General features: G+C 57.3%; 1 protein-coding gene and 1 pseudogene across 1 annotated transcript; both read right to left on the bottom strand.

Moving 5' to 3' along the window:
• Positions 1-1131: 1131 nt before the first annotated feature.
• Positions 1132-4688, bottom strand: LOC148596100 (maestro heat-like repeat-containing protein family member 7; annotated as a pseudogene).
• A 13430-nt stretch (positions 4689-18118) lies between these two features.
• LOC148596099 (SUN domain-containing protein 3-like) lies at positions 18119-22997 on the bottom strand. Its single transcript, XM_088530814.1, has 8 exons — positions 22921-22997; positions 22611-22678; positions 22050-22120; positions 20738-20822; positions 20053-20165; positions 19303-19470; positions 18822-18921; positions 18119-18222 (listed from the first exon to the last, which is right to left on the bottom strand). The coding sequence occupies exons 1-8, from the start codon at positions 22995-22997 to the stop codon at positions 18119-18121; spliced, it is 786 nt and encodes a 261-aa protein (XP_088386940.1).
• Between the last annotated feature and the right edge of the window lie 260 nt (positions 22998-23257).

Below are 23257 nucleotides of genomic sequence, written 5' to 3'. Positions count from 1 at the left end.
AGGTCCTGCACCTGGGGAGGAATAACCCCATGCATCAGGACAGACTGGGGACTGACCTTCTGGAGAACAGCCCTGCAGAGAGGAACCTGGGCGTCGTGGTAGACGAAAAGTTGACCACAAAGCAGGAGTGTGCCCTTGTGGCCAAGAAGGCCAATGGGATGCTGGGGCGCATTAAGAAGAGCGTCTCCAGCAGGTCGAGGGAGGTGATCCTGCCCCTCTACTCAGCCCTAGTGAGGCAGCATCTAGAGTATTATGTCCTGTTCTGAGCCTCACAGTACAAGAGGAATGTGGAGCTGCTGGAGAGAGTCCAGCGCAGGGCTAGAAGGATGATCAGGGGCCTGGAACATCTTCCCTGTGAGGAGAGGCTGAGGGAGCTGCGCCTGTTCAGCCTGGAGAAGAGAAGGCTGAGAAGGGATCTAACCAGTGTCTATAAGTACCTCAAGGGAGGCAGTGAGGCGGATGCTGCTGGCCTCTTTTCCCTGGTGGCCACCGATAGAGCTAGAGGTAATGGCCAGAAACTGAAATGCCAAAAGTTCCACAGGAACTTAAGGAAAAAATTGTTGACAGTGAGGGTGACAGAGCCCTGGAACAGGCTGCCCAGAGAGGTTGTGGAGCCTCCTTCTCTGGAGATCTTCAAAACCTGCATGGACGCAGTCCTGTGCCACGTGCTCTAGATGACCCTGCGTGTGCAGGGGTTGGACTAGATGACCTCTAGAGGTCCCTTCCAACCTTAAGCATTCTATGATTCTATGTAAGGGTAAAGCTGGGGGGTGGGAGAGGCTTTGCTGACTGCTGCGAGGGGTGGCAAGGGGTCAGGTTATTGGCTGCAGCCTGCTGCAGGGAGCGCGTACCCAACTCCTCTAAGAGGGGGACCCCAATCCCTTCACAACCTGCGTTTTCTACTGCTGGGTTTGCCAAAGAAAAGACACGACACACGGTGAAGAGACAGGATTGTTTCTTTAATGAGGCCTGTGCGCAGAGCAGCCTGGCATCAGGATGTGGCCGAGCGCCAGCAGCAAAGACTGACACCTTGCAGAGGGCAGTGCCGCCTCTCCCACGCTCTCCTTAGGCGGTTGCACAGGCCTTCCTGGGTGCCTGTGGATGCAGCCCCCTTCCCTGCAGCTCTCAGGATCAGCATGGTTTGGGTGGCCAGGGAAGAGATGGATGGGCTGCTGTCCTCCTGCAGGCCTTTCAGGGCTGAGGGGGGAAGCACGAGCTCAGATGAAGCCCCCATATCCCCGCAGGCCCCAGGCCTCTCCTCCTAACACCACCAGTCCCACCCAGCTCTTGCCACAGCCAGGATGGACCCAGGGGCTCTACTGGATCAGCTGGCAGCTGCTGCCCAGGAATGTGCCCAAGGTGCCTGAAATCTCTCTCTACTCTCCCCACACCACCCCTGCTCTGCTCCTCTCGGACAGCAGAGCCCTCCTCACCTACACAGGGATGGGAGCTCCTTGGACAGGATCTCTCTTTGTCCCCCCAGCCCGTGTGACCCCCCGCTTGCCCTCACTCACTCTCACAGATGACCTCCACCGTCTCCTTGCTCTGCTCCCTGGTGTGCTGCCCAGCATGCCCTAGGCACACACACAGCGCCCCATAAATCCTGCTCCTCAAAGCTGTTTCCCCCAGTCCTGCCCACCTGGCCAGGCACCCACCTCCCCTTGGGCAGGGCTCACCCCAGTCCCCTTTCCCCAGTGTAACCTGCAGGGCTCCTGCTGCGAGGGACTCCCACCGGCCCCACCGCTGCGGGCAGAGATGGCTGAGGGTGACACGGAGCCTCCAGGCGCCCAGGCGCTGCCTCAGGCACGCGGGGCTGCAGCAGTCACAGGGCTGCTTTTGCTGCCAGCGCAGCAGCCGGGGCTGAGGCCGAGCTGTCCCAGAACAGAGATGGAGCCCAGGGCTCAGGGCTCACCCAGAAACCTCACGGCCGCCTCGCGCAGGGACTCCTGGCTGCTCTCCAGGTAGGACAGGCTCTGGCGCAGGTATTCGTCCGCCCTCCTCCTGCCCCTCCTCCCGGCCAGCTGGGGAGAGCACAAGGCTCAGCACACAACATCCTCTCGCCATCCTTCCCCCAGGAGCAGCCGGCCTCCCCCTGCCACCACACTCAGGACCCCCCGCAGACGCTGGGCAGCGCCGAGCCAGCGTTGGAGGCAGTAGAGGGATGGCTGCTGCCCCGCGCGCTGAGGGACCCTCCTGCTGCAAGGCCCAGCTGTGCCAGGGGCAGCTTCAGCATCCCAGGGCTCAGCAAAGGCAGAGGAGCCTGCAGAAGAGCCCGCGAGTGCTGCTCCTGCACCCGGAGCCGTCAGCCACACACACTGGGCATGGAGGAGGAAAGAGCTGCTCCGGGCTGTGCTGCAGCCTGGAGACTGTCCTTACCAGGCACTTGCTGATCAGCCAAGTCTGCTGGCTCTGAGCCAAGCGCCTCAGCTCCTTGCACTTGAGGAGCTTGGCGGCACCAAGGAGGGCTTCCTGAGCAGCCTGCACATGGAAAAAATGGGGAGATGCCACCGCAGCCCATGGGACAAGAGCCTGTGTCCCCCCACCACCCTCCTCTTGACAAGACTCAGGGCATTTGCTGGCCCTTCATGGCAAGGGGCAGCAGCAGGGCACTGAATCTGCTTTGGGGTCCTTGGCCCCCCTCGCTGAGCAGAAACATGGAGCAAGCACCACCTGAGCCACTCTGTCCGGAACAGGCAGCACAGCAGAGACTCCCGAGAGCTGCTGAGCTGCAGCCAAGGCCAGCAGGAGGCTGAAGGGCTGCAGCCCCAGGCAGGACTCAGCCAGGACTACCTCCCACGGCTATTCCCAACGTGGCTACTCGGTTCCCCAGCATGTCCCATTGCTCAGCCATACCTCGACCACACTGGGGCTCTCATCCTGAAGATGGAAGAGCAGCGGCAGCATGCTCGTGTGCACATGCTGCTTCATCTGCTCCTTTGCGGTGCCCGCTGCTGTCTCCACGAGCTTGCTGAAGAGCTGCATGGAGAGTTTTCGTGTGTGCTCGCGCTCCTGGTGGCAAGGAAGAGAGAACTGCTCAGCCCTGGCACCGCACGTGGCAGCTTCCTTCACAGGCTGCATTGGTGCAACGCAGCCCTGCAGCCCAGGACAGCATGGGCAGCACAGGACAGTATCCCAAGGGCCCTGGGCAGAAAGGCTCCTGGCAGCCTCCCACACACCAGCCAGCCCCACGGCTCGGCCCCCCGCCTTACATCCTCAAAGAGTGGCAGGAGTTTCTCAGCCAGCTCTGGAGCCATGTCTGTGAGCGTTGGTCTCTCCAGGACACGGACCACATGGCTGAGCACAAGAAGGGCCTGGCTGCTCATGTCCCTGTCCTCGTCCTGCAAGTGTCTCATGACCAGAGGCATCAGGACATGCATTTTTCTGACCTGTATGTGGGAAATACAAGTTCAGTTAAAAAAAAAAAAAAGAAAAGAAAAAAAGAAAAAAAAAGACTATCCTGGCACCTTATTAGACAGCAGCTTCCCTCAGTCTCACACCCTATCAAACATAGCTTGCTAGGTGCTGGGCTGAGATCTGCAGCCCCCTCAGCTCCCGAGGCCCAGCAAAGTCCAAGCTAGTCTGTTCCCTAGCACCCAGCGCCCAGCTCACACAGCTTCCCCCCAGTGATGCCCTGCTCACCATCTCCTGTCTGCTGCACAGCACGAGGAGGCTTCTGAGTCCCAGCTTATGCATTACCCTGCTGTGACTCTTCAGGGACACCACAGAGATTCCCAGGAAGACATCTTCATCCGCCTGAAGGTCACTGCAGGCCAGCAGCTGCAATGCACAGCACAAAGAAGGTGGCAATGGCCGCAGCACTGCCTGTGTCGGACACCACTGGATCCCAGATGTAGCTCAGGGCAAGGGCAGCGGGCTCAGAGGAAGGCTGGCCCAAAGGCAGCAGTGACTGCAGGGAGCCCCTGGGACCTCCCTCCCTGCCTGGGGCCTCAGGGCACAGCGCAGGGCACAGCTTTGGCCTGCTCCTCCCCTCCCTGCACCAGCCTCCTGTCCTCATGCTTTGGAGGAGCCCTTCAACAGAGACGCGACACAAAAGAGACATCAAATACACGTGGGGACAAGAAGGAGCCCACTGCAGAGGGCTGAAGGCTGAGGGGACTCATGGCAGAACACCCACTGCCCCACTTGTGCTCGTTGCCCTCCATCCCGCAGCTGGGGCTTGCAGAGAGCACTGGAGCTAGAAGCACCCCAGAAGGGCAGTGCCCACATGAGGCTCACCTCCACCAGGAAAGCCATGGCAGGGATCTCTGTGCAGGGCTCCTCGCCCAAGAGCAGCACTGCCAGCTGTTGGAACAGCAGAAGGCGCAGCGCTCTTGGGCTCTTCCTCATCTCTCTGGCGGAGGGAAGAAGGCACTGTGAGGCCTGAGCAACCCAGGCAAAGCTCTCCTGAGACTGCACCCTCACTTCCTCCCATCACATCCCTTGGGCCACCATGCACAGAACAAAGCCACCTTTGCGTGGAGAACTGGGCACCCCTGTGGGTTCTGAGAGTCACCCTGTGCGCAGGGGTGAAATGCTGCAGCAGAGCGGGGAGACAGGGGCTCTCACCTGGCCAGCAAACCCACTCCCTGGTGATGGGTCTCAGCGTGCAGGAGCATGTCCCAGCTGCCCTTCCTTGCCATTGCCAGCACCACGTTCTCGTAGCCGGCACGGCACAGCAGTGCTTTCATGGTCTGCACTGCAAGCCTGTGTGCAGAGAAAACACTCGCTCACACTCGCACCCCTGGCCCTGCCTGCAGCCCTGCGTGCCAGGGACAGCGAGGATGTGATGGAGCACCTCACGGGACTGCTGTACGTGGACTCCTCCCTTCTGCATCTCCCCCACAGCGCGTCCGACTGCTCCTGCTCCAGCGCTGCCAGGAAAGAGCTCTGGAAGAGCAGCGCTAGCAGCAGCTGGGGGAAGAATGCCCCTAGCACGTGCAGGCAGTGGGGCTGGTGGAGGATCTCCTGGAGCACACGCGTTGCCTGCAGAAAAAGCCCAGAGACAGCCCTTGCTGCTGACATGTCCCTCCTGTGCTGCTGGAGCTCGGGGGTGAGGCTCCTAGCAGCGCCCTGCGCGTTGGCAGAAGCAGGAGGGGCTGCCTGGCCTGAGCAGAGCCATGGCAGCTCCTGGGGCTCGGCGCCTGGGTGCCACAAAGCCACCACAAGCCTTCCTGGGCAGTGAGGACATCCCCCTGGAGGGCCACATGTAGCCTGGAAGCTACCCTGGTTCCCCTGACTTGGCCCTGATGATGTTTCTGCTGCCTGGAACCCTAACGTGGCCCTGGCCCCTAGTCCTGTCCCCAGAGCAGGTTGAGCACATGCTGCACGAGGCAGGGCCATGCAGAGGCAGAGGGAGACAGCCAGCCGCTCAGGCCAGCTCCATGTGTCTGGGTGTGCAGAGGGCCCAAAGCAGGCCCAGCAGCCCAGCAAGCTGGCGCTGGCCAGGGCCCTGCCAGCTGTAGCCCCCCCTCCCGTGCTGGGCCTGTGCGTCCCGGGGAGCCCCAGCTTGGGGCTGCATGGAGAAGGGCAGCAGGAGCCCTGCCTCTCGCTCGCAGGGGCAAGGGCAGCCCGAGGGGAGAGCGGGGCTTCCTCCACAAACTTACAGCCAGGGAAGAGACAGGCGAGGCTGTTTCCTCGGGCAGCTGCCAGTCCTGCAGCGCAATGAGCAGCTCCGGCAGCACCCGCTCCGCGGCGCCAGGCCTGGACACCAGCACCTTCCACATGGCCCTGGCGGCGCTGCAGGCCCAGAGCGCTTTGTCAGCAGCTGCCGCGGCTGCAGCCCCGTGGCCTGCGAGGCCGCAGCCCTGTCCCTGCCCACTGCCCCTGGCCAGCACAGACCTGTCACATGAGGGGCAGCAGCTCAGCAGGCTGGCAACCACCTTGTCTGGGCATGTGCTGCTCAGCAGGAGAAGAGCTCTGTCCAGGCTGAGCCGTGCAGATGCATCTCGCACGGCCAGGATGTTTTCCCACATGTTCTTCACGAGCCTTGGTGCCTGCAGCCCACATGGCAGAGTGTGAGGCTGCTGCCACACTGCAGCCCTTTGCCCAGCTCCCGCGGAGAAGGTCTGCCCTTGCCACCACTCTGGGCTGGCCACAGAGGCAGTTGGGTGCCTGGTACACGAGCACTCAGGGGAAAAACAAGCCCCCAAAGGGCCTGAACCCCGGCCGTGCCACCCGCAGTCTACTCACATGCTCCAAAAGGCACGCGTCGTCCATGACAAGCTCGTCCAGCATGTGAGCAGCCGCCTGCGTGTCGTAGCTGCTGCAGGCTCTCATGCCCCTGATGGCTACGAGGATGGCCTCTGCCTTCTCATCTGGCTGGAGGTGTTTCCCAAAAATCTAGGGCACAAAAGAAGGCAGCCCTGAGAGAGATGTCACAGCCAGGCTCCCAACTGTGTTGCCTGGCTGAGCAGCGCGTGGCCCTGAAGAGCGACATCGGGCAGCGAGTCCCTCCAAGCCAGGAGCTGGGGCTCTGCTGGCTTGGGTGATGGTGCTGGGATGGGCCTGGGTGCTTGGGGTTAAGGTCCCCACCCACTGCTCCTGCAGGGAAGCAGGGCTTGCAGGATGCAGGAAGGAAGCCCCTGGCTAGTCCTGGCCTAAGGAAAGTGCCAGCCCTCTCTTCAGCCCCACCTGGCAGCCACCTCTTTCTGCGTCCACGTTGCAGGCTGACCCCACAGCTGGAAGTCCCAGGCAGGGAGGTGCTCCTTACCCTGCTCATTTCCCTGGTGTCCCTGGACCGGGAAAGCCTCAAGGTGCCTGCAGTTTCCCACTCCTCTCGGAGCTCTTGCTGCCAGGCACTCTCCTGTGACGGCTCCCTGCCTGCACAGGAAGGGAAACACAGGGCATTCGGCATGAAGGTTGCACAGCTGGACACGGCCCACGGAAGGCATCAGGGACAAATATCCCCTGGCAGGCAAAAAGGCCCTAGAAGGAAAGAGTGCGCAGCAGGACGCCCAGGGAGGCGCTGGGCCTATTGCAAGGGGTGGGCAAGGGGAATTGCTTGCAACCACACAGAAATTCTTACTCTCTCCCTGCAGGAGGAACTCATAGAGGTGCCACAGGGCCTCCGCGGCCTCGTCACTGCTCCCCTCATCCTTGCAGGCACCGCACAGGGTGAGATGTCCCACCAGCTGCCCCAGGACTGGCACGCTCTTCTCCAAGAAGCTGCCACAGCTGGCACCGCCTACTTGGAAGCATTCGCGCACCTGGGGGAGGGAGGCAGTGCTGACACGAGGCCAGAGGGGCAGCGCTCAGGATCAAAGCCCTGGGCCCACGCTCCTAGCAGGCTTGGATCCGACTGAGCCAGAGCCTTGGTGGCTTCCCTTGGAGGCAGCCTGGAGCTACAGGACATGGCTGCATGCTGACAAGGGACAGGCAGTGGCTGCAGCTTGCCTGCACCATAGGCTCCTTACCGACACCAAAGAAGAGCTGGTCAGGAGATCCCCCAGCTTCACAAGGCGTCCCACAGCCCTCTCGTGCACAGCTGCTTGCCGGCACTCAGTGTAGGGCAGTAGGAGCTGCAAAGAGAAAAGCTGCTGCTCTGTCCTGTGTCCCAGAAAATGCCTGGCAGGTTTGTGCCTTGGAGCACCGGCAGAGCCCGGAGAGGGGATCTTGCATCCACAGTCCTTTGTGACTGTGGGGCAAATGTCCCAGACGAGCCTGATGTGACAGCAGGAGCCCATGGGGGTTGTAATGAGTGCAGGAGCGGGTTGAGGAGGAGGGGATGTTGGCTGTAGCCAAGGGACACTGGGCTCACACAGGAGAACTGTGGGGATCCCCAGTCCCATGAGGGAGCTTGTCCCCTCTCAGCACTGGGCTCTCTCCAGCGGCTGCTGGACAACTCCCCCCTGTCCCACCACAGGGCCCTGGAGCTGACAACTCTGCTCCTGGCAAATAGCAGACCTGCAGGATGGTCTTCATGTCCACCACGCTGGAGGAAGGGCTGCCAAGCATCAAGGCCTTCAGCATGCCGTCCATGGCATCCAGCAGCTGCAAGGGGGACAGAGGGTTGAGGCACTTCTTCCTCAGTGCCCCACAGCTGTCAGAGAGGGCTTGGAATTCCTCCTGTGCCAGGGGGACATGTAGAGTAGTGCTGAGGGCAGGAGAGCCCTCAGGACAGGGGAGCTTCTGCTGCTGCTGCACAGGGCGCAGCTTGGTGACACTGCCCATGGCCCTGTCCAGGGCAAGGGGCAGAGGGCATGGGCGAGGGAGAGGCAAGCTGGGAGCCTGCCCTGAGCCTCACTTAAGCAGCCAGCACCCACCTGGGAGTAAAGAGCAGCATCCAGGTGCTCCCGTGGAGGCAGGGAGAAGACGCTGGAGAAGCAGGCTTCCAGCAGGCTCTCCAGCTCGCTCTCCAGAAGCAGCCCAGCTTTGCTGCAAGCACAGAGAGGGGCCTTTCAGTCTCTGGGGCTGAAGCAGCCAGCAACACCCTTCTGTCCTGGGAAGGTGGATGCACCCAGGGCTTGGGAGGCCCGTGAGCGATAGCCACGCCAGGTGGGTGGGGAGCCCCATAGAGAGTCACCTCTTCTCACCAGCATGCTGTCCAGGGACAGAGGACACAGCTGGCAGGTGGGGCCCAATGATCTCCCCACCTCCCGCCTCACCCCTGGGGAAAGGCCCGCACCCACGGGAGAGCTCCAGGGCCCTCTCTGCTCTCCAGGCTCCAACCCTCTCTGTCCCACCAGATGCCAATGGGAGACTCCCTCAGGAGGAGGGAAGGCTCCCTGCCAGGACTGGGGCCCTCTGGGATATCTGCTGGGGAGGCTGTGGCCAAGCCAGGCTCTGGGGCAGCTACCTCATGGCACTGATGCTGAGCATGACTTGCTGCCGCACTGCCGTGCCCAGGTGGTTCCTGGGCTCCTCTTGCAGCAGCACCTGGAGAGCACAAGCGAGAAGGCTCGCAGGGAGCTGCCAGGGCCCCACAAGTGGCTGTGCCCACCAGCCAGCACCCCACACCTCCCTGCACTCTTCTGCCTGCAGAGCTGGGCCGGTGCCCTCTCGAGCAGGCCTCTGGGAGTCCCGCGCGCCCTCACCTCCAGCGCCTCTGCCAGTTGGGATTTGCACTGCCACAGCTCCTGGCGCAGCAGCAGAGCAGGCAGGCTAGGCGAGCAGGACGCTGTGCAGAGGGTGCAGATGCAGGCCAGAAACTGCAGCTTCTCGGCCTCTTCCTGCTGCCAGGAGCAGAAGGACAAAGAGAGAGTCTAAGAGGGGCAGGCACACGGCCAGCAGCACCAGCACACGGCAGGGGCTGCAGCGACACATGGGCACCTGGGAGGGAGCAGCCCCCAGCACCAGCGGCCACGTGGGGCCATCTGAGCGTGAAGCGCCCCGAGGGAGACGGCATGAGATGCCGGTGCAGCCCCGAGCGGGATGGCGACACTCACCTTCCCTCCACGCCTGAGAAAGGCGCGCACGTGCTCCAGGGCTTCCTCTGCCTCCTCTCCAGGCAGATCCACACCGGGAGCTGACAGGGAAAGAGAGCGGGCAGAGCTGCAGGGCTGGCGCGGAGAGGGCAGGAGGCAGCGGAGCGCTCTCCCCCAGCGCACGCTGCTGCCAGCCGCACAGCGAGAGCTCGTGGCCCCCGGCGCGGCCCAGCGCTGCCCCCGCACTCACCCGACAGCACCTCCTCGGGCGCGCGGCTCGAGTGGGGCTCCAGGTCGCACACGCTCGCTGCAACCGCCCCATCCTCCTCCTCCTCAGCAGCCACCGAGCGGTGGCTGGGGAGTCGCTCCGCCATCCTGGCCGCGTGGCCAAACTCTGCGGAGCTGCCCGGGGGCAACGGGGAAATTCCTGGGTGCACTCAGGGGGCTTTTCAGCCAGCACCTTCGCTCCCGTCTTCTCCCGTTGCTGTCGTCCCGAACACTGCGGGCCGAGCCCGCCGGGCCAGGATGTCACAGCAGCGCAGTCACAAAGGGCCCCGCTGTCACCTGAGGCCACCTGTGACCAGCGGGTGTCCCTTCAGGGGCGCACACCTGAGGGGTGGCTGCAGCAGGCTGGAGACCTTCTTGCCCGGGCACATGCTGCTCGGCAGCAGAAAGGTCCGTGCTCGGCCACGCAGACGTGTCCATTGGACGTTTCTGCACCCGCGCTGCACCAGCCTTGGCACCTGCAGCCAGGATGGGCTGCTGAGTGTGGGGCTGCCACCAGGCTGCAGCCATTTGCACAGCTCCCACCGCCAACGGCAGCCCTTGCCACCCCTCTGGGCTGGCCCCGGAGGCTGCTGGGGGCCTGATATTCTGGGCTCCAGCTTGAATGTCAAAGTTTCTGAACAGACAGGTCAAAAAAAAAAAAAAAAAAAAAAAAAAGTAGGGGTGGATTTTCAACCCTGGCAAAATAATCCAAGAAACTGAACACCCACCAGCTGACTCTTCCATGCATGAGTTGACAATGGTATAGAATCACAGAATCATAGAATGCTTAAGGTTGGAAGGGACCTCTAGAGGTCATCTAGTCCAACCCCCCTGCACACACAGGGTCACCTACAGCATGTGGCACAGGGCTGCGTCCAAGCAGGTTTTGAAGATCTCCAGAGAAGGAGACTCCACAACCTCTCTGGGCAGCCTGTTCCAGTGCTCTGTCACCCTCTCTGTTAAGAATTTTTTCTTTAAGTTCCTGTGGAACTTTTGGTGTTTCAGTTTGTGGCCATTATCTCTAGTTCTGTCAGTGGCCACCACTGAAAAGAGGCCAACACCATCCTCCTCACTGTCTCCCTTGAGGTACTTATAGACACTGGTTAGATCCCCTCTCAGCCTTCTCCTCTCCAGGCTGAACAGGCCCAGCTCCCCCAGCCTCTCCTCACAGGGCAGATGTTCCAGGCCCCTGACCATCCTTGTAGCCCTGCGCTGGACTCTCTCCAGCAGCTCCACATCCCTCTTGTACTGTGTGGCCCAGAACTGGACACAATACTCCAGATGTGGCCTCAGCAGGGCTGAGTAGAGGGGCAGGATCACCTCCCTCGACCGGCTGGAGATGCTCTTCTTAAGGCACCCCAGGATCCCATTGGCATTCTTGGCCACGAGGGCACACTGCTGCCTCATGGTCAACTTGTCGTCCACCATGATGTCCAGGTTCCTCTCTGCAGGGCTGCTCTCCAGAAGGTCATTCCCCAGCCTGTACTGGTGTCTGCGGTTATTCCTCCCCAGGTGCAGGACCTTGCACTTGGCCTTGTTGAATTGCATGAGGTTTTTCACTGCCCAGTTGTCCAGTCTGTTCAGGTGCCTCTGGATGGCAGCACAGCCCTCGGGGGTATCACTTACTCCTCCCAGTTTGTTATCATCAGCAAACTTGCTGAGGGAGCATTCTGTGCCTTCATCCAGGTCATTGAGGAATAAATTGAACAGGACTGGACCGAGGACTGACCCCTGGGGGACACCGCTAGCTACAGGCCTCCAACTAGACTCTGCACTGCTGATCACCACCCTCTGAGCTCTGCCATCCAGGCAGTTCCTAATCCACCTCACTGTGCACTCATCTATCGCGCACTGTCGGAGCTTGCCCAGGAGGATGTTGTGAGGGACAGTGTTAAAAGCCTTGGTGAACTCGAGATAGACGACATCCACCGCTCTACCCTCATCTGTCCAGCCTGTCATTCCACCATAGAAGTCTATCAGGTTAGTCAAGCAAGATTTCCCCTTACTGAATCCATGCTGACTACTCTTGAGCACCTTCTTGTCCTCCATGTGCCTGGAGACAACGGCCAGTATGAGCTGTTCCATCACTTTTCTGGGGACGGAGGTGAGGCTCACTGGCCTGTAGCTGCCTGGGTCCTCCTTCTATCCTTTTTTGAAGACTGGTTTGACATTGGCCTTCTTCCAGTCCTCCAGCACCTCCCCTGTTCTCCAGGATCTTTCAAAGATGATGGAGAGTGGCTTAGCTATGACATCCGCCAGCTCCCACAGAACTCTGGGGTGCATCCCATCAGGGCCCATGGATTTGTGGGTATTGAGTTTCCTTAGGTGCTCTCTGACCCCATCTTCCTCTAACCAAGGCAAGACTTCCTCTCTCCAGGCTTCTTGTCTTGTCCCTAGGGCCTGGGACTCTAAAGGGCTGCCCTTGGTAAACACCAAAGCAAAGAACGCATTTGGCAACTCTGCTTTTTCTGTGTTATTTGTAACCAGGGTGCCCATCCCCTTCACCATCGGACCCACCTTTTCCCTAATCTTCTTTTTGCTGTTAATATATTCGAGGAAGTTTTTCTTATTATTTTTAACGTCCCTTGCCAGATTGTGTTCCAAATGTGCCTTAGCTTTCATTGTCACATCTCTGCATTCCCTGACTGCGTTCCGGTATTTCTCCCAGGGCGTCTGACCTTTTTTCCACATTCTGTATACCACCTTCTTCTGCTTGAGCATTGCCACAAGCTCCCTGCTCATCCACAGAGGTCTCCTGCCCCCTCTGCCTGACTTCTTACACACAGGGATGCACTGTTGCTGGGCATGGAGGAAGTGCCGCTTGAAAACCAACCAGCTCTCTTGGGCCCCTCTTCCTTCTAGCTTCCTTAGCTCTAGCCCATGGGATTCTTCCGAGGAGGTCTCTGAAGAGACTTAAGTTGACCCTCCTGAAGTCCATTGTTGCAAGGCTACTTACAGCCCTGCCTCCTCCTCATTGGATCCTTAACTCCACTACCTCATAGTCACTGCAGCTGAGGCTACCCCCCACCTTCACATCTCCTATAAGTCCCTAATGTCAAAATGTCAGTGATGGAGAAGAGCACTGTGGTCTCGACAAGGTTCTGCCTGGAGAAGGTATGAGAAAGGGCTCCTGAGGGCAGGCCCCAGTGCTGACCCCTCAGCAGCGACGGCTTCCCTTGCTGCGGCCAAGCCCAGGAGGGAGCAGGCTGCTGTGGTGCTCTGGCTACAGCAGCCAAGCCAGCTCCCATGCTGAGAAACTTTCCTGCAGCAGGAGGCAAGGCTGTGCCCCTTGCTCTCCCCTGCAGTCTCCCCTCCTGCACTGCGAGAGCAGGAGCCGCTGGGCTCTCCTTTGCACACCAAGGGCTGCGAGTGCCTGTGGCTCAGCACCACAGAACTTGCCCAGAATTTGCAGGCACTTGTGCATCACAGCCTAGAGCTCTGTCCGGGCACTGGAGGCTCCAGTGTCTCCACGGAGGAAACTCTTCACTGCCACTGCCTGCAGAAGCCAAATGTACCAGCAGGAAGATATTGGAGTCCCTCCTTTGCAGTATTTGCCCAGAGATTTGACACCTTTCAGATGAGGTTTTGGCACCTGGTGATTTCTCTCCTACAAGGCCCTTCTTCTTCAAGGCTACACTGTGGTCTCTCCCCACCCCACAGGGCATGACTGATCAGCCAGAATTCAAGCAGGAATCCTTACGTGGCCATGCCTAAAGGAGATCGTGTCACCCCATCCAGGAGGCATCAGGCCTCCAGGACCCTTTTACAGCCAGTGCTTCTCAGTACATCCGTGTCACAGGGAGGAGGCCTCATTGTACCCAAGGGGTCAATGTGAAGGGCTCAGCAGACAGATGTTCAAAGTTCTTCTTGCAGAGAAGTAGATAACATTCTCAACTCATGCACGAAAGAGTCAGGTGGTGGGTCTTCAGTTTCTTGGATTATTTTGCCAGGGTTGAAAATCCACTCCTATCCTTTTATTTATTTATTTACTTATTTTGACCTGTCTCTTCAGAAACTTTGACATTCAAGCTGGTGCCCAGAATATCAGGCCCCCAGCAGCCTCTGAGGCCAGCCCAGAGGGGTGGCAAGGGCTGCCGCTGGCGGTGGGAGCTGTGCAAATGGCTGCAGCCTGGTGGCAGCCCCACACTCAGCAGCCTGGCTGCAGGTGCCAAGGCTGGTGCAGCGTGTGGAGAAACGTCCGCGCTGCCACAGACATGTCTGCGTGGCTGGGCACAGACCTTTCTGCTGCTGAGCAGCATGTGCCCGGGCAAGAAGGTCTCCAGCCTGCTGTAGCCACCCCACAGGTAGCTATTTCCACCTGCAAATATTGAAACATTTTTTTAAAAAAAGATTAAATTCTCAGGGTTCTTTAAAATCACTATAGACTACAAAATAGATGGTATACCAGATTAAGTACATATTGTTTAATGTCGTGTATCCTATTTAAATACTGAGATCATAGTGGATTCTTCTAGCTAAGAATGCTATCAGCTTCTTTATATGCACTAATTACTAGCCCCCCCCCTTTTTTTTTTTTGAATTCTGCATATAAACGAGGACTTTATTTCACCCAAGGACTTTATTTCACCCAAATGTCAAGTTAAACAGTTTTTAATTATTTATTTTAATCATGGGACACAGGAGACTAAAAATCCACTAAAATGGCCAGGCAGACTCTCCCTTTAAATAAATTATCTCTATGTCTTAAGCAAATGATTTCTACTCCTCACAATTAAATAGTCTAAGGTTTTTGGAGGGGGGTTCTGGCTTCAAATCCAAAGCTGAAGAATTTCAGTGGCTGAATGTCAGCCAATATCTTCATGGTCATCTCGGCACTAATCCCTGACTATTGCTCTGTAAACAACTAGTGGCTAACAAAGTTTTCTTAACGCCCTCAGACTATCACAGGAATAGTCATGATTATTCTCTAATTCTCACCCATCTGAAAACTCTTTAAAGCACCATTTAGTGACATGACTAATCAGCAATCAAGTGAAGGACAGATCCCAAGAGAGGTCGGAAAAGAGGTAGGATTTTTATACGAGCAGATGACCTTCTCTGGAAAAGTCACCCCACTTCTAGGGTGCTGACATTAAGGTTAATGTAATCACGGTTCCTTTGTAGCATTTCACCTGCAGATTTAACATAGCACCATTCACTGTATATACTATTACACTTCCTTTTTAAAGGTATTAAATGACTAGACATAGGAAACATAGGAATATATTACCTGGTAAAGTTAAATTCCATCTCAAAGGAAAAGGGTGGAAGCATGTCTGAGGACAACGAGGTATCTGAAAGAGGTGGAATCATTTCTTCCACTGATGATGAAGCATTTTCATTGAGATATTGTCTTAATGAAGGTTCCTAAGAAAAGAAGGACATTCAAATATATTTATCTGAATCATGTAGCTGAGAAGGAATTTCTGCCTGACTGAGGCACTTTGGTTCTAAAATTCTCCTGACTGGTAGAGGGGCAACTAATAGCTGGTAAATGCTGATCCACTTCTGCACCTACAAGCAGCTTTCGGAAAAAACAACACATTAAAAAAAATCTTTCAAAGTTAGTGTTTCCCCCTCAGCTTTTCTTGTAGATGAGGGAAGCATGAAAACCTGTTCAGCTTCAATACAGAGACAGGGAAAAAACTTCTGCACCTCCATAGGGCACCCAGGTTCAAACACGCCTGACAAACTTTCAAACGAGGAGCGACATTTAAAGGAGGGGTTTGTTTATCAGCACACAACCAATGTAAGCAACTAAAACCCCTCTAGTTCTGCTGTGTGGAAACAGGGCTGCACAACAAGCAGGGCTCCAGGGCAGGGCTCCCCGGAAGAGCAGAGTTTGGGTCTGTATCCGATGGGCCCTCCCTCACCCCGGCAGTGTGGAACATCCCGTTGGGAAGAGCCCTGCCTGGGAGGAACGCGGCGGGGTGGCAGATTTTGAAAGATGCATTAAAATCAACGAGATTTTCCACCTGAAATTGTTCACTTAGGAGTGGTAACAGCACTGGGATGTAGACAGCACAGACAGAATTGCGCAAACTGGTGATTCCCAAGGTTTTGCCCTTAGGTTGTTTAAAAAATAATAATAACAAAAAATCTTTAAACATTTTGGGCTATGCAAACGGCTGACGTAATTAAGTACAAAATAATCATGATTTCGAAGCACTGCTTTGCTCTAAAAGCCCCCCAATGGTAACTCTACAATTTTCCCTGGAGCGTGTGTCACACCTAACTCCCATTGCCCACTGGAAAGCAGTTACAGATAAAACACTCCATGTCAAACATTATTTTTGATGTACATAAGCCATTAAAATGATACAAACTCTCCCTGTAAGTGTCACCTTGGTTATCTTAAAAGGTTTCTAAGGTCTTTTCAGGATGATTACTTTTTTTTATTATTTTTTTTCCCCCCCGAGGAATGAAGCTAACCAAAGCAAGCTGTGATCAGGAAGCAAATTACACTGAATTATGGTACTCAGACCCGCTTTGAAGCATTTCCTGCTGCTGCAGGCAGCTCAGGGACTGCCTATCAGCAGGGATCAGTTCAGGCTGCCTGGAGCTGCCCTCCTTGCGCAGCAAAAATGCATCAGTTTGGGTGATGCTGATGCCCCCTGCACCAGGCGGATGCAGAGCAGGGGCTTTTCTAGCTGCAGCCGCTCGAGCCCTGTGGAAACTTCCTTTAAAGCCTTTGCTTTCCCTCACAGGCAGCCCTGCCCCGGGGTACCACAGCCAGAGGGGGCGGGCGAGGGGCTGCCCTGGGGCCGCCACGGCCCCTCTGCGTGCTCTGGGCTGCCCTCCTGCAGCCGCCCGCGCCCTCTGCCGCACTCACCCCCTGCTCCTCCGCTCTCGGCGCCAGCTCCTCCGTGGCACCATCCAAGGCGGCGGCAGCAGCGGGCCCGGGTGGGCCCAGGTGTGAGGGCCGCCGTGCGGCGGGGGGAACTCATGGTTGGCCTCCTCGCCGCGGTCGCCAGGCAGGGGGTCCCCGCGCGGCGCCGTGTCATGTCCAGTGTATGGTGGGACCACAGCACCGCCCCGGACCCGAGCCAGAACCGACACCAGCGTGACCCGAAGCGACAAACCAGGCTGCTTAGCTCCTATGGGGAAAAAGAAATCAAGCTTCAATATGTTAAGGTTTATGTAGCAAAGAACTTTTAACTCTGGGGACTCATCAGGAGGCTTCTCCTGGGACTGCAGGAGCACTGCCATGGGCCTTGTACCCAGACCAAGCACAATGAGCCCCTGCAGCTTGCTTCTTTGAGGCTTTTAATGTGGCGGCCTCTCCTTGAAGGCCAGCACTGTCCCATGCCAGGGGCTGGCACAGCAAATGCTCAACATAGAAGCACACAAAGAGATTGGTCACAAAATACTCGTCCTGTCAGGCAATACTAAATGACTACAGCATGAACCTGTGCGTCCTGAGTGCTCCCTGAGAGTCACTTCTGGATTCATAGGTGAGAGGGACACAAGCATGTCCTGATGTCTCTCCACAAGGAAAACATATCCTTTTTGCCCAAGGCAACATATGGCACCGCACACCTAAAAAGTCACAGAAAGTCCAAAAAAGAGCTGCAGCCCCAACCACTCACAACTCACTCCTTGCCTCCAGAGGCTAAAGCTTTGCAAGTGAGAGCTGGCAACCAGGCACCCATGAGGAAGAGTTTGTTCCACACCCCATTGGCATTACCACTATCTGTGGCTTCAGGTGATGGGTCCTGAGACAGATGCTTGCCCAAGGATTTCCCATTGACTTCACGCTCTGCACCGAGGGCAAGAAGAGCTTGCCCTTTCTAGAGCTGAAAGGCCATTTTTTTTCTCCAGCAAGAGATGCTCCTACAAGAGGGAAGAAGAGCAGTGAGGAGTTTACCACAAGGTTTCCTTTGCCCACAGATGCTCCCTCCAGCATCCTGCACACAGCTCACATGCACTCTTTTCTCTCTACAAGAGAAAGGGCTGCTCCAAGCTTCAACACATTTCCTAGCATGGCGCGGTCCTTTTGTTTTGGGACCAATCCTTGTGGAGCAGGAGTGCAATGAAGAACAAACAGGCGAAGAACAGAACTGCCAGGCAGCAAGACACACAGTCGAAGTCCCCCTTGTAAGTACATTACTCCTATGTTGCTTGGCAGAGGATTTGTTATTGAAGGCTGGAGAGGTTTCTTCTTGTCTGCATGAGATTGCTGTATGACACAGCAATCTGGCCATTTCCTGGCCAAGCAAGGAAATGCTGTATTTTCTGCTTTACTGCTTTGCGCGTGTCCACCAAGCTCATGTGTCCTCCAAGCTCATATGGAGAGGCCCCTTCACCTCTCCTCTCAAGCTGCACTCCCGTCCACAGCAAGAACAGACCAAGTGGCGTGTGAAAGGAGGCAACCTGTTCCTTTGGAGAGCACCTAGGAAATGCCCTGCTCCACCCCAAACACAAGAGACACAACATTCTTTCTTTTCTCCTTTTCTTTCTTTTATTCTTTTGAAGAAAAGCCAGCAGCATTAGTGCTGTGATGCTCTTTTTCCATGCACCTGCACTCGATAGATACAGGTGTAGTCTGGATTTCCCCAGTTGCTCTCCACCTGGATTTTTATGTACTGAAATGCTTTGTGATGATGACTCTGCAACAAGAAAGTAAGCAAAAGAAACAGCATTACTGGGACATAAATAGCAACAAGAGCAAGTAGCATAGATCCTTTTTAAGCCACACTTGTGCTCAGGAAATGACACCAACGCTCTCAAGAGAGGGAGCTTCCTACTCCCTCTTGGCCCTCCTTTCCTCGGGCTCGCAAAGACTCCGCTGCAGCTCAAAAGCAAATTCCTGCTCTCAGGAAGGTGGCAAGAGCACCTGTGGAAACCTGAGGCTCAGTGATGCTGCGCACTGTGTTTGCCTGTCAGGCACCCATGTTTCTGGACAAAGCACAGGCTCCCTGCGGGTGAAGCACCACGGACACCACTGGCTCTGCCAAAAGCGATGGGTGCAGCTGGGGACCTCCGGGGATATCGGTGCCCATGCCTTGGCCCTGTTTGCCATCTGCTTTTACTTATCCTTAACACAGCCGGCCTCTGCTCAGCCTTTGCAGTGGCACGTGTCCCTCTCGTCTGGGACTCAGCATGCTCTGCCCCTACAACCACCCAGTGTGGGCCCTCGCTCTGCCACAGACTTGCCCACACAGCCGCCTTCCTCCCCGGTGTTGTGTGCACACCCTTGCCGTACCATCAGTGGGAAAAGCTGCAGGACCTCCCTTTCAATGTCGTAGACGAAGGTGCCGAGCAGAGTGGCGTGTCCTTCGTCGTCCAGTCCCTGCGAGACAAGCACAAGGGCAGCAGGTGAGGCGCGACGCCAGCAAGGGCAAAGGCGCAGCACGCTCAGGGCCCGGGATGCCCCATCCCTGCCCTCACCCTCGCTTGCAGCAGCAGCCTGCCCATGGGCTGTGATGCAGCTGCCCCTCCCGAGGGCCTTTTCGGCTGCAGCCCTCCCTTCAGAGGCTTGTCCGCAAAGCGCTGCACCCATCCTGAGAGCCCAAAGGCAGGCCAGGGCTTGAAAGGTGCCCTTAGGACAGTGCCAGGCTCAGCAGGGTGCAGTGCGTAGCCTCTCCTAGCAGGGGGGCAGGGACAAGACAGCCCCTGCTCAGCCCTTTCCCCACAGCCAGCTGGTAGGCGGCTCTGCACGACAGGCCCTTACCGAGACAGCGATGTCTTTGGGGGCACTGCTGACACTCCCAGAGGGCGAATGTGCTTTTGCAATGTGCTGCACAGCCAGAGCAGTGGGCCAGACTGGTGCAGGCAGCCTAATGACCACGTGGCCCTGAGAGCCTTGGAAGGGCCAGCACTGTCCTGGAGTGAGGTCCGTCTGAAAGCAGAAGGCAACAGCAATGAATGGTGAAGGAGTGCCGGCAACAGCACCTGCTCCTGCTCCTGCAGGCAGGAAGACGGCAGCCCTTTGTCGCTGGCTCGTATTGCTGCCCCTCAGTGAAGGCGTGGGTGGGAGGCAAGGGGCAGAAGCAGCAGGCCTTTTTCCCCACCTGCTTAAGTGCACTCTCAGTGTTGCTTACAAAAGGAAGCCGGCTAGGGCATGTAAGAGGGGCTAGTGCACAGCTGACTCCAGGCCCGGGCACAGAAACGTCCTCCAAGGCACTGTCAGAGAGCAGGTAGGCAAGTGGGCAATGTAGGGAGAAACGGCTTCCCCCAGCTGCAAGCCAGGGCCACGAGGCTTGTGGGCACGCTGCGGCCACACAGATGAGTTCATGTGAGTCCTGCCACAGAGGGGAGCGCTGCTTTCCAGCAAGTCAGCCTTGAGGTGCCAGGAGCACGAGCAATGGCAGGGAGTCGAGCGAGAGTGCTGTACGGAGGGCCAATGCCCTGGGCCTTGCTCTTCTGCCACTTCAGAGGAAGCAACTCGGGCAGCAAGGATGTGGTTTTTCTGCTACAGTACCTTTAGAATAGTCTCGGGAGGGTTGGTGGTGCAGAGGAGCCAAAATACACTGCAGAGCCAATTCTCTGCCAGCGCGGCATTGCTGGAGGTTCTCTGCACATCAATTGTGGCACCTGAAAGGAGACCCATGTGCTCACCGTGGGGCAGCGCACGCCTGGTGCTCAAGGAGTCTTTGTGAGCCTGCGTGCCAGCTGTGCCTGTCACTGTTGCATGCAGTTACATCCCTTGTGAGGGGCTCTGCTGCCTAGGAGAAGGGAGATTCCTTGAAAGCAGCCTCGGCTTCTCTCCCACAGAGGCAGGAAAAGAGAGCTCTGCAGGTGGGGGCAGACAGCGAGGGCTCACCCCAGTGAGAAGGAGAGCAGAGCAAAGCGCAGGGCCTGCTGTGTGGGCAGCAGAGGACAGGGCAGCCCTTCCCACTTGATCCTCAGGGCAATGCTGTGCAAACCAGGAGAGCCTCTGTCAGCACAGAAATGTGGCAGGGCGGTGCCAGAGGCAGCAGCAAAGGACGCGAAGGTGGCACAGGGCGGCAGTCCGAGAGCCCGTCGTGACCGCCTGTCTCTTGAGCCCCTTACCATGGCTCACGGCATCGGGGTGGTGCTGCTGAGCAGGGCCTGCAGCACAGCGCCCTTTGGCAAGTGCCATACACGAGCACAGCCCCGGCACCCTTGCCTTCGTGGCGCCATACCTGAGGATTGCAGGGCCCAGTCTGCCATCGGCAAGCCATGTCCTGCGGGCTCCACAACCATGGCCTCCCTCATTTGCTGCACTTGCTGACAAAGACACAAGGGAACACAGAAAAGGACCACGTCAGCAGGCAGTGCTGCACGACTCCTGAGTCCTACCACAGATGTGAGGGGAGAGCCTGTGCCCACAAGGCCAATGCAGACCTTGTGGCTAGAGCCCAAAGGCCCAGGGCTTCCTGAGGAGACGCACGAGCTCTCGGCAAACATGTGCCTGTCTGCAAGCCTTGTGCCCCATAAGCCAGGTCCCCCAGCCGTCTCTCCAGCCTCCTCCAAGCTCAGGCTGCAGATGGACTTAGGCCCTGCCAGGGCCAACTGGGCACACAAGTGTCTCCCCACTGCTCCCGGGGCCAGGCCAGAGCTACAAGCTACGAGCGGCCCATTCTTAAAGCAAGCAACAGAGGCAAGGCTGCTTCTGAACAAGGCCACACAGCAGAGCAAAAGGCAAGAGCAGGTGCCGCTGCAGAAAACTTTGCAGCAGCAGGAGGGCCAGGCATAGGTGCAGGAAAGGCAGGCAGGAAATGCTTCTAGAGCACCCCCATGCATTCAGGTAACTTTCAGAGACTAGGTTTCCTTACATTAAACAGAGTCAGCCCAAGCAAGAAGGCGACAAAGTCTGCCCATGCAAGGCTTCAGGCACAAAATGGAACATCACCTGCTTCATATGTCCGAGCTGCCTGGTGAGGAGAGACAGCTCCTCCCTGAGAAGCTGCATCTCCCTGTCTTGCTCCTGCAGCCTATTCAGCAAGTCCCTGCAGACAGGAGCAGCAGCTGTTAGCGAGCTTTCACCCCTGCCAGGAGCACATGCGAGCTCGGAGAAGAGGAGAGGGGCCCGTGCATGGTGCCTTTTGTTTTGTGCCCTTTTGATGTTGTGGTGCTCCCCTCCCTTCTCCCTCCAGCCTAAACAAAAGCCAGAGGCAAGGAAAAGAGAGACGGCCTGGGAGGGCAAGCGGCGCACGCTCCGCTGACACTAGTGCGTGCCACGAGTCCTGCGCCAGCAAGTGTCTCACCCGTTGGCCTTTGTGTCCGGTGCCGGTGTAAACAATTTCAGCATCTCCTGGAAGGCAAAAGGTCTCCATGAACAGAAATCCTGGGAGAGCTGTGGGGCTTCACAGGGAGCCTTCAGGAGGAAGGCCCAGCAGAAGCTGTTGCATGCCTTTGGCAGAAGGAAGCTTGCAGAGCTTCACTCTGCAAGTCTCCGGAGCGCTTGGGCCTTGAGTGGTCTTTGCAGGAGGTGCCTGTCCCGCACTGACTGACCTGCGGCTTGTCTTGTGCCCACGTCGTCCAGTCGTGGAGACTCTCAGGACTCACGGGCCAATAAAGAGCAACTGCAATTCGGAGCACCAAAAAATGGTAATGACCTTGGTCATTATCATTAATGGTAATGGTCTTGGTAATGACCACTAGAGTAATGGTAATGGATTGCTAGAGGCCTGGTGCTTTCTGCCAACCATGGGTGCCAAGAGCTTTGCGGTAGGGAGGCGGTAGGGAAATGCTGCTGTAGAGAGAGGCACAGTGGCACATGGGAGACGTGGCTGCAGCCCTGAAGGGTTGGCACAGTCCCCCCGTGTTGCCTAGCTTTGATTTGGACATTCTGAGGCAGGCGTTGGGCCACGGGAGGTTGCACATGCCAACCAAAGAGGGAAGCTGCACAGGAGGAAGGAGCTCTGTGCCCAAGGGGCTGGCGCTTCCTAATGCCGAGAGCATCTGGAGCACGGCCTAGCGCAAGGGTGAACCCCTGGCCTGTGGACAGCATGCCTGGAGCTCCCTGGAGTGCAGAACAGCAAAGCTGACAGCTCTTTGCTCACAAAGACTCACCAAGAGCCACAGGGATCAGTGCCATGAGGATTCCAAAGAGCTTCCTCTTCTTGCAGATGGAATTTTGCCTAGAAAAGGGGGAGTTGTGTGGGTTAGGCAAGTTTCAAGCTGTGGGCAAGGGCCCACTCCAGCACACCCCTGCTTTCCGTGAGCTGCCTCCATCAGCACAGGCAGAGCTTGCTGGCAGCAAGGGCTCCAGGGAAAGCGTGGAGAGACATGGACAAGCAGATGGATAGCAGACCAGCTTGCCCTTGAAATCAAAGCAGAGGGCTCTTCTGTGCTCCAGAGGCGCAGAAGAGATGATACTCACATGGCCGAAAGACACGCGACAAGCCAGCTCCATAAAACCGTCAGCAGCACGGCCAGGCGCTCTGGAAGGCGGAACATCCTCCCTGAGGCAGCAAAGCAGAGGGAAGTGAGGTCTGGTTGCTACGGTGCCAGGAGCTGGGTCTCCACGTGAAGCCCTGTGCCCTTGGGAGGAATGTCCTGAGCCCCACTCCGGAGCAGCACTTTGGCTGTGCCACCAGACCGCACAAGGACATGCCATTTGTAGGTAGCATATGTGGTGTCTCCAGAATTCCCACTCTGAACATGACTGCATTGTTATTTGAGGGCCGCTTGGCCTGGGCAAGGTGGGATGGGTTGGA

Source organism: Tinamus guttatus, unplaced genomic scaffold (assembly GCF_059628265.1).
Source record: "Tinamus guttatus ecotype Peru unplaced genomic scaffold, ASM5962826v1 Tinamus_guttatus_pri_ptg000031l, whole genome shotgun sequence".
Taxonomy (NCBI): domain Eukaryota; kingdom Metazoa; phylum Chordata; class Aves; order Tinamiformes; family Tinamidae; genus Tinamus; species Tinamus guttatus.
This window is presented reverse-complemented; position numbering and strand designations above follow the sequence as displayed.

Excerpts from the sequence above, each read along its gene's own strand:
- LOC148596099 (XM_088530814.1), bottom strand. The coding sequence starts at position 22,997 with ATGTTCCGCCTTCCAGAGCGCCTGGCCGTGCTGCTGACGGTTTTATGG. Across the intron at positions 22,121-22,610 it reads ACTGATCCCTGTGGCTCTTG|TTGCTCTTTATTGGCCCGTG; the intron begins GTGAGTCTTTGT and ends TCCGAATTGCAG. Across the intron at positions 18,922-19,302 it reads CCAAAGACATCGCTGTCTCG|GGACTGGACGACGAAGGACA; the intron begins GTAAGGGCCTGT and ends CTTGTCTCGCAG.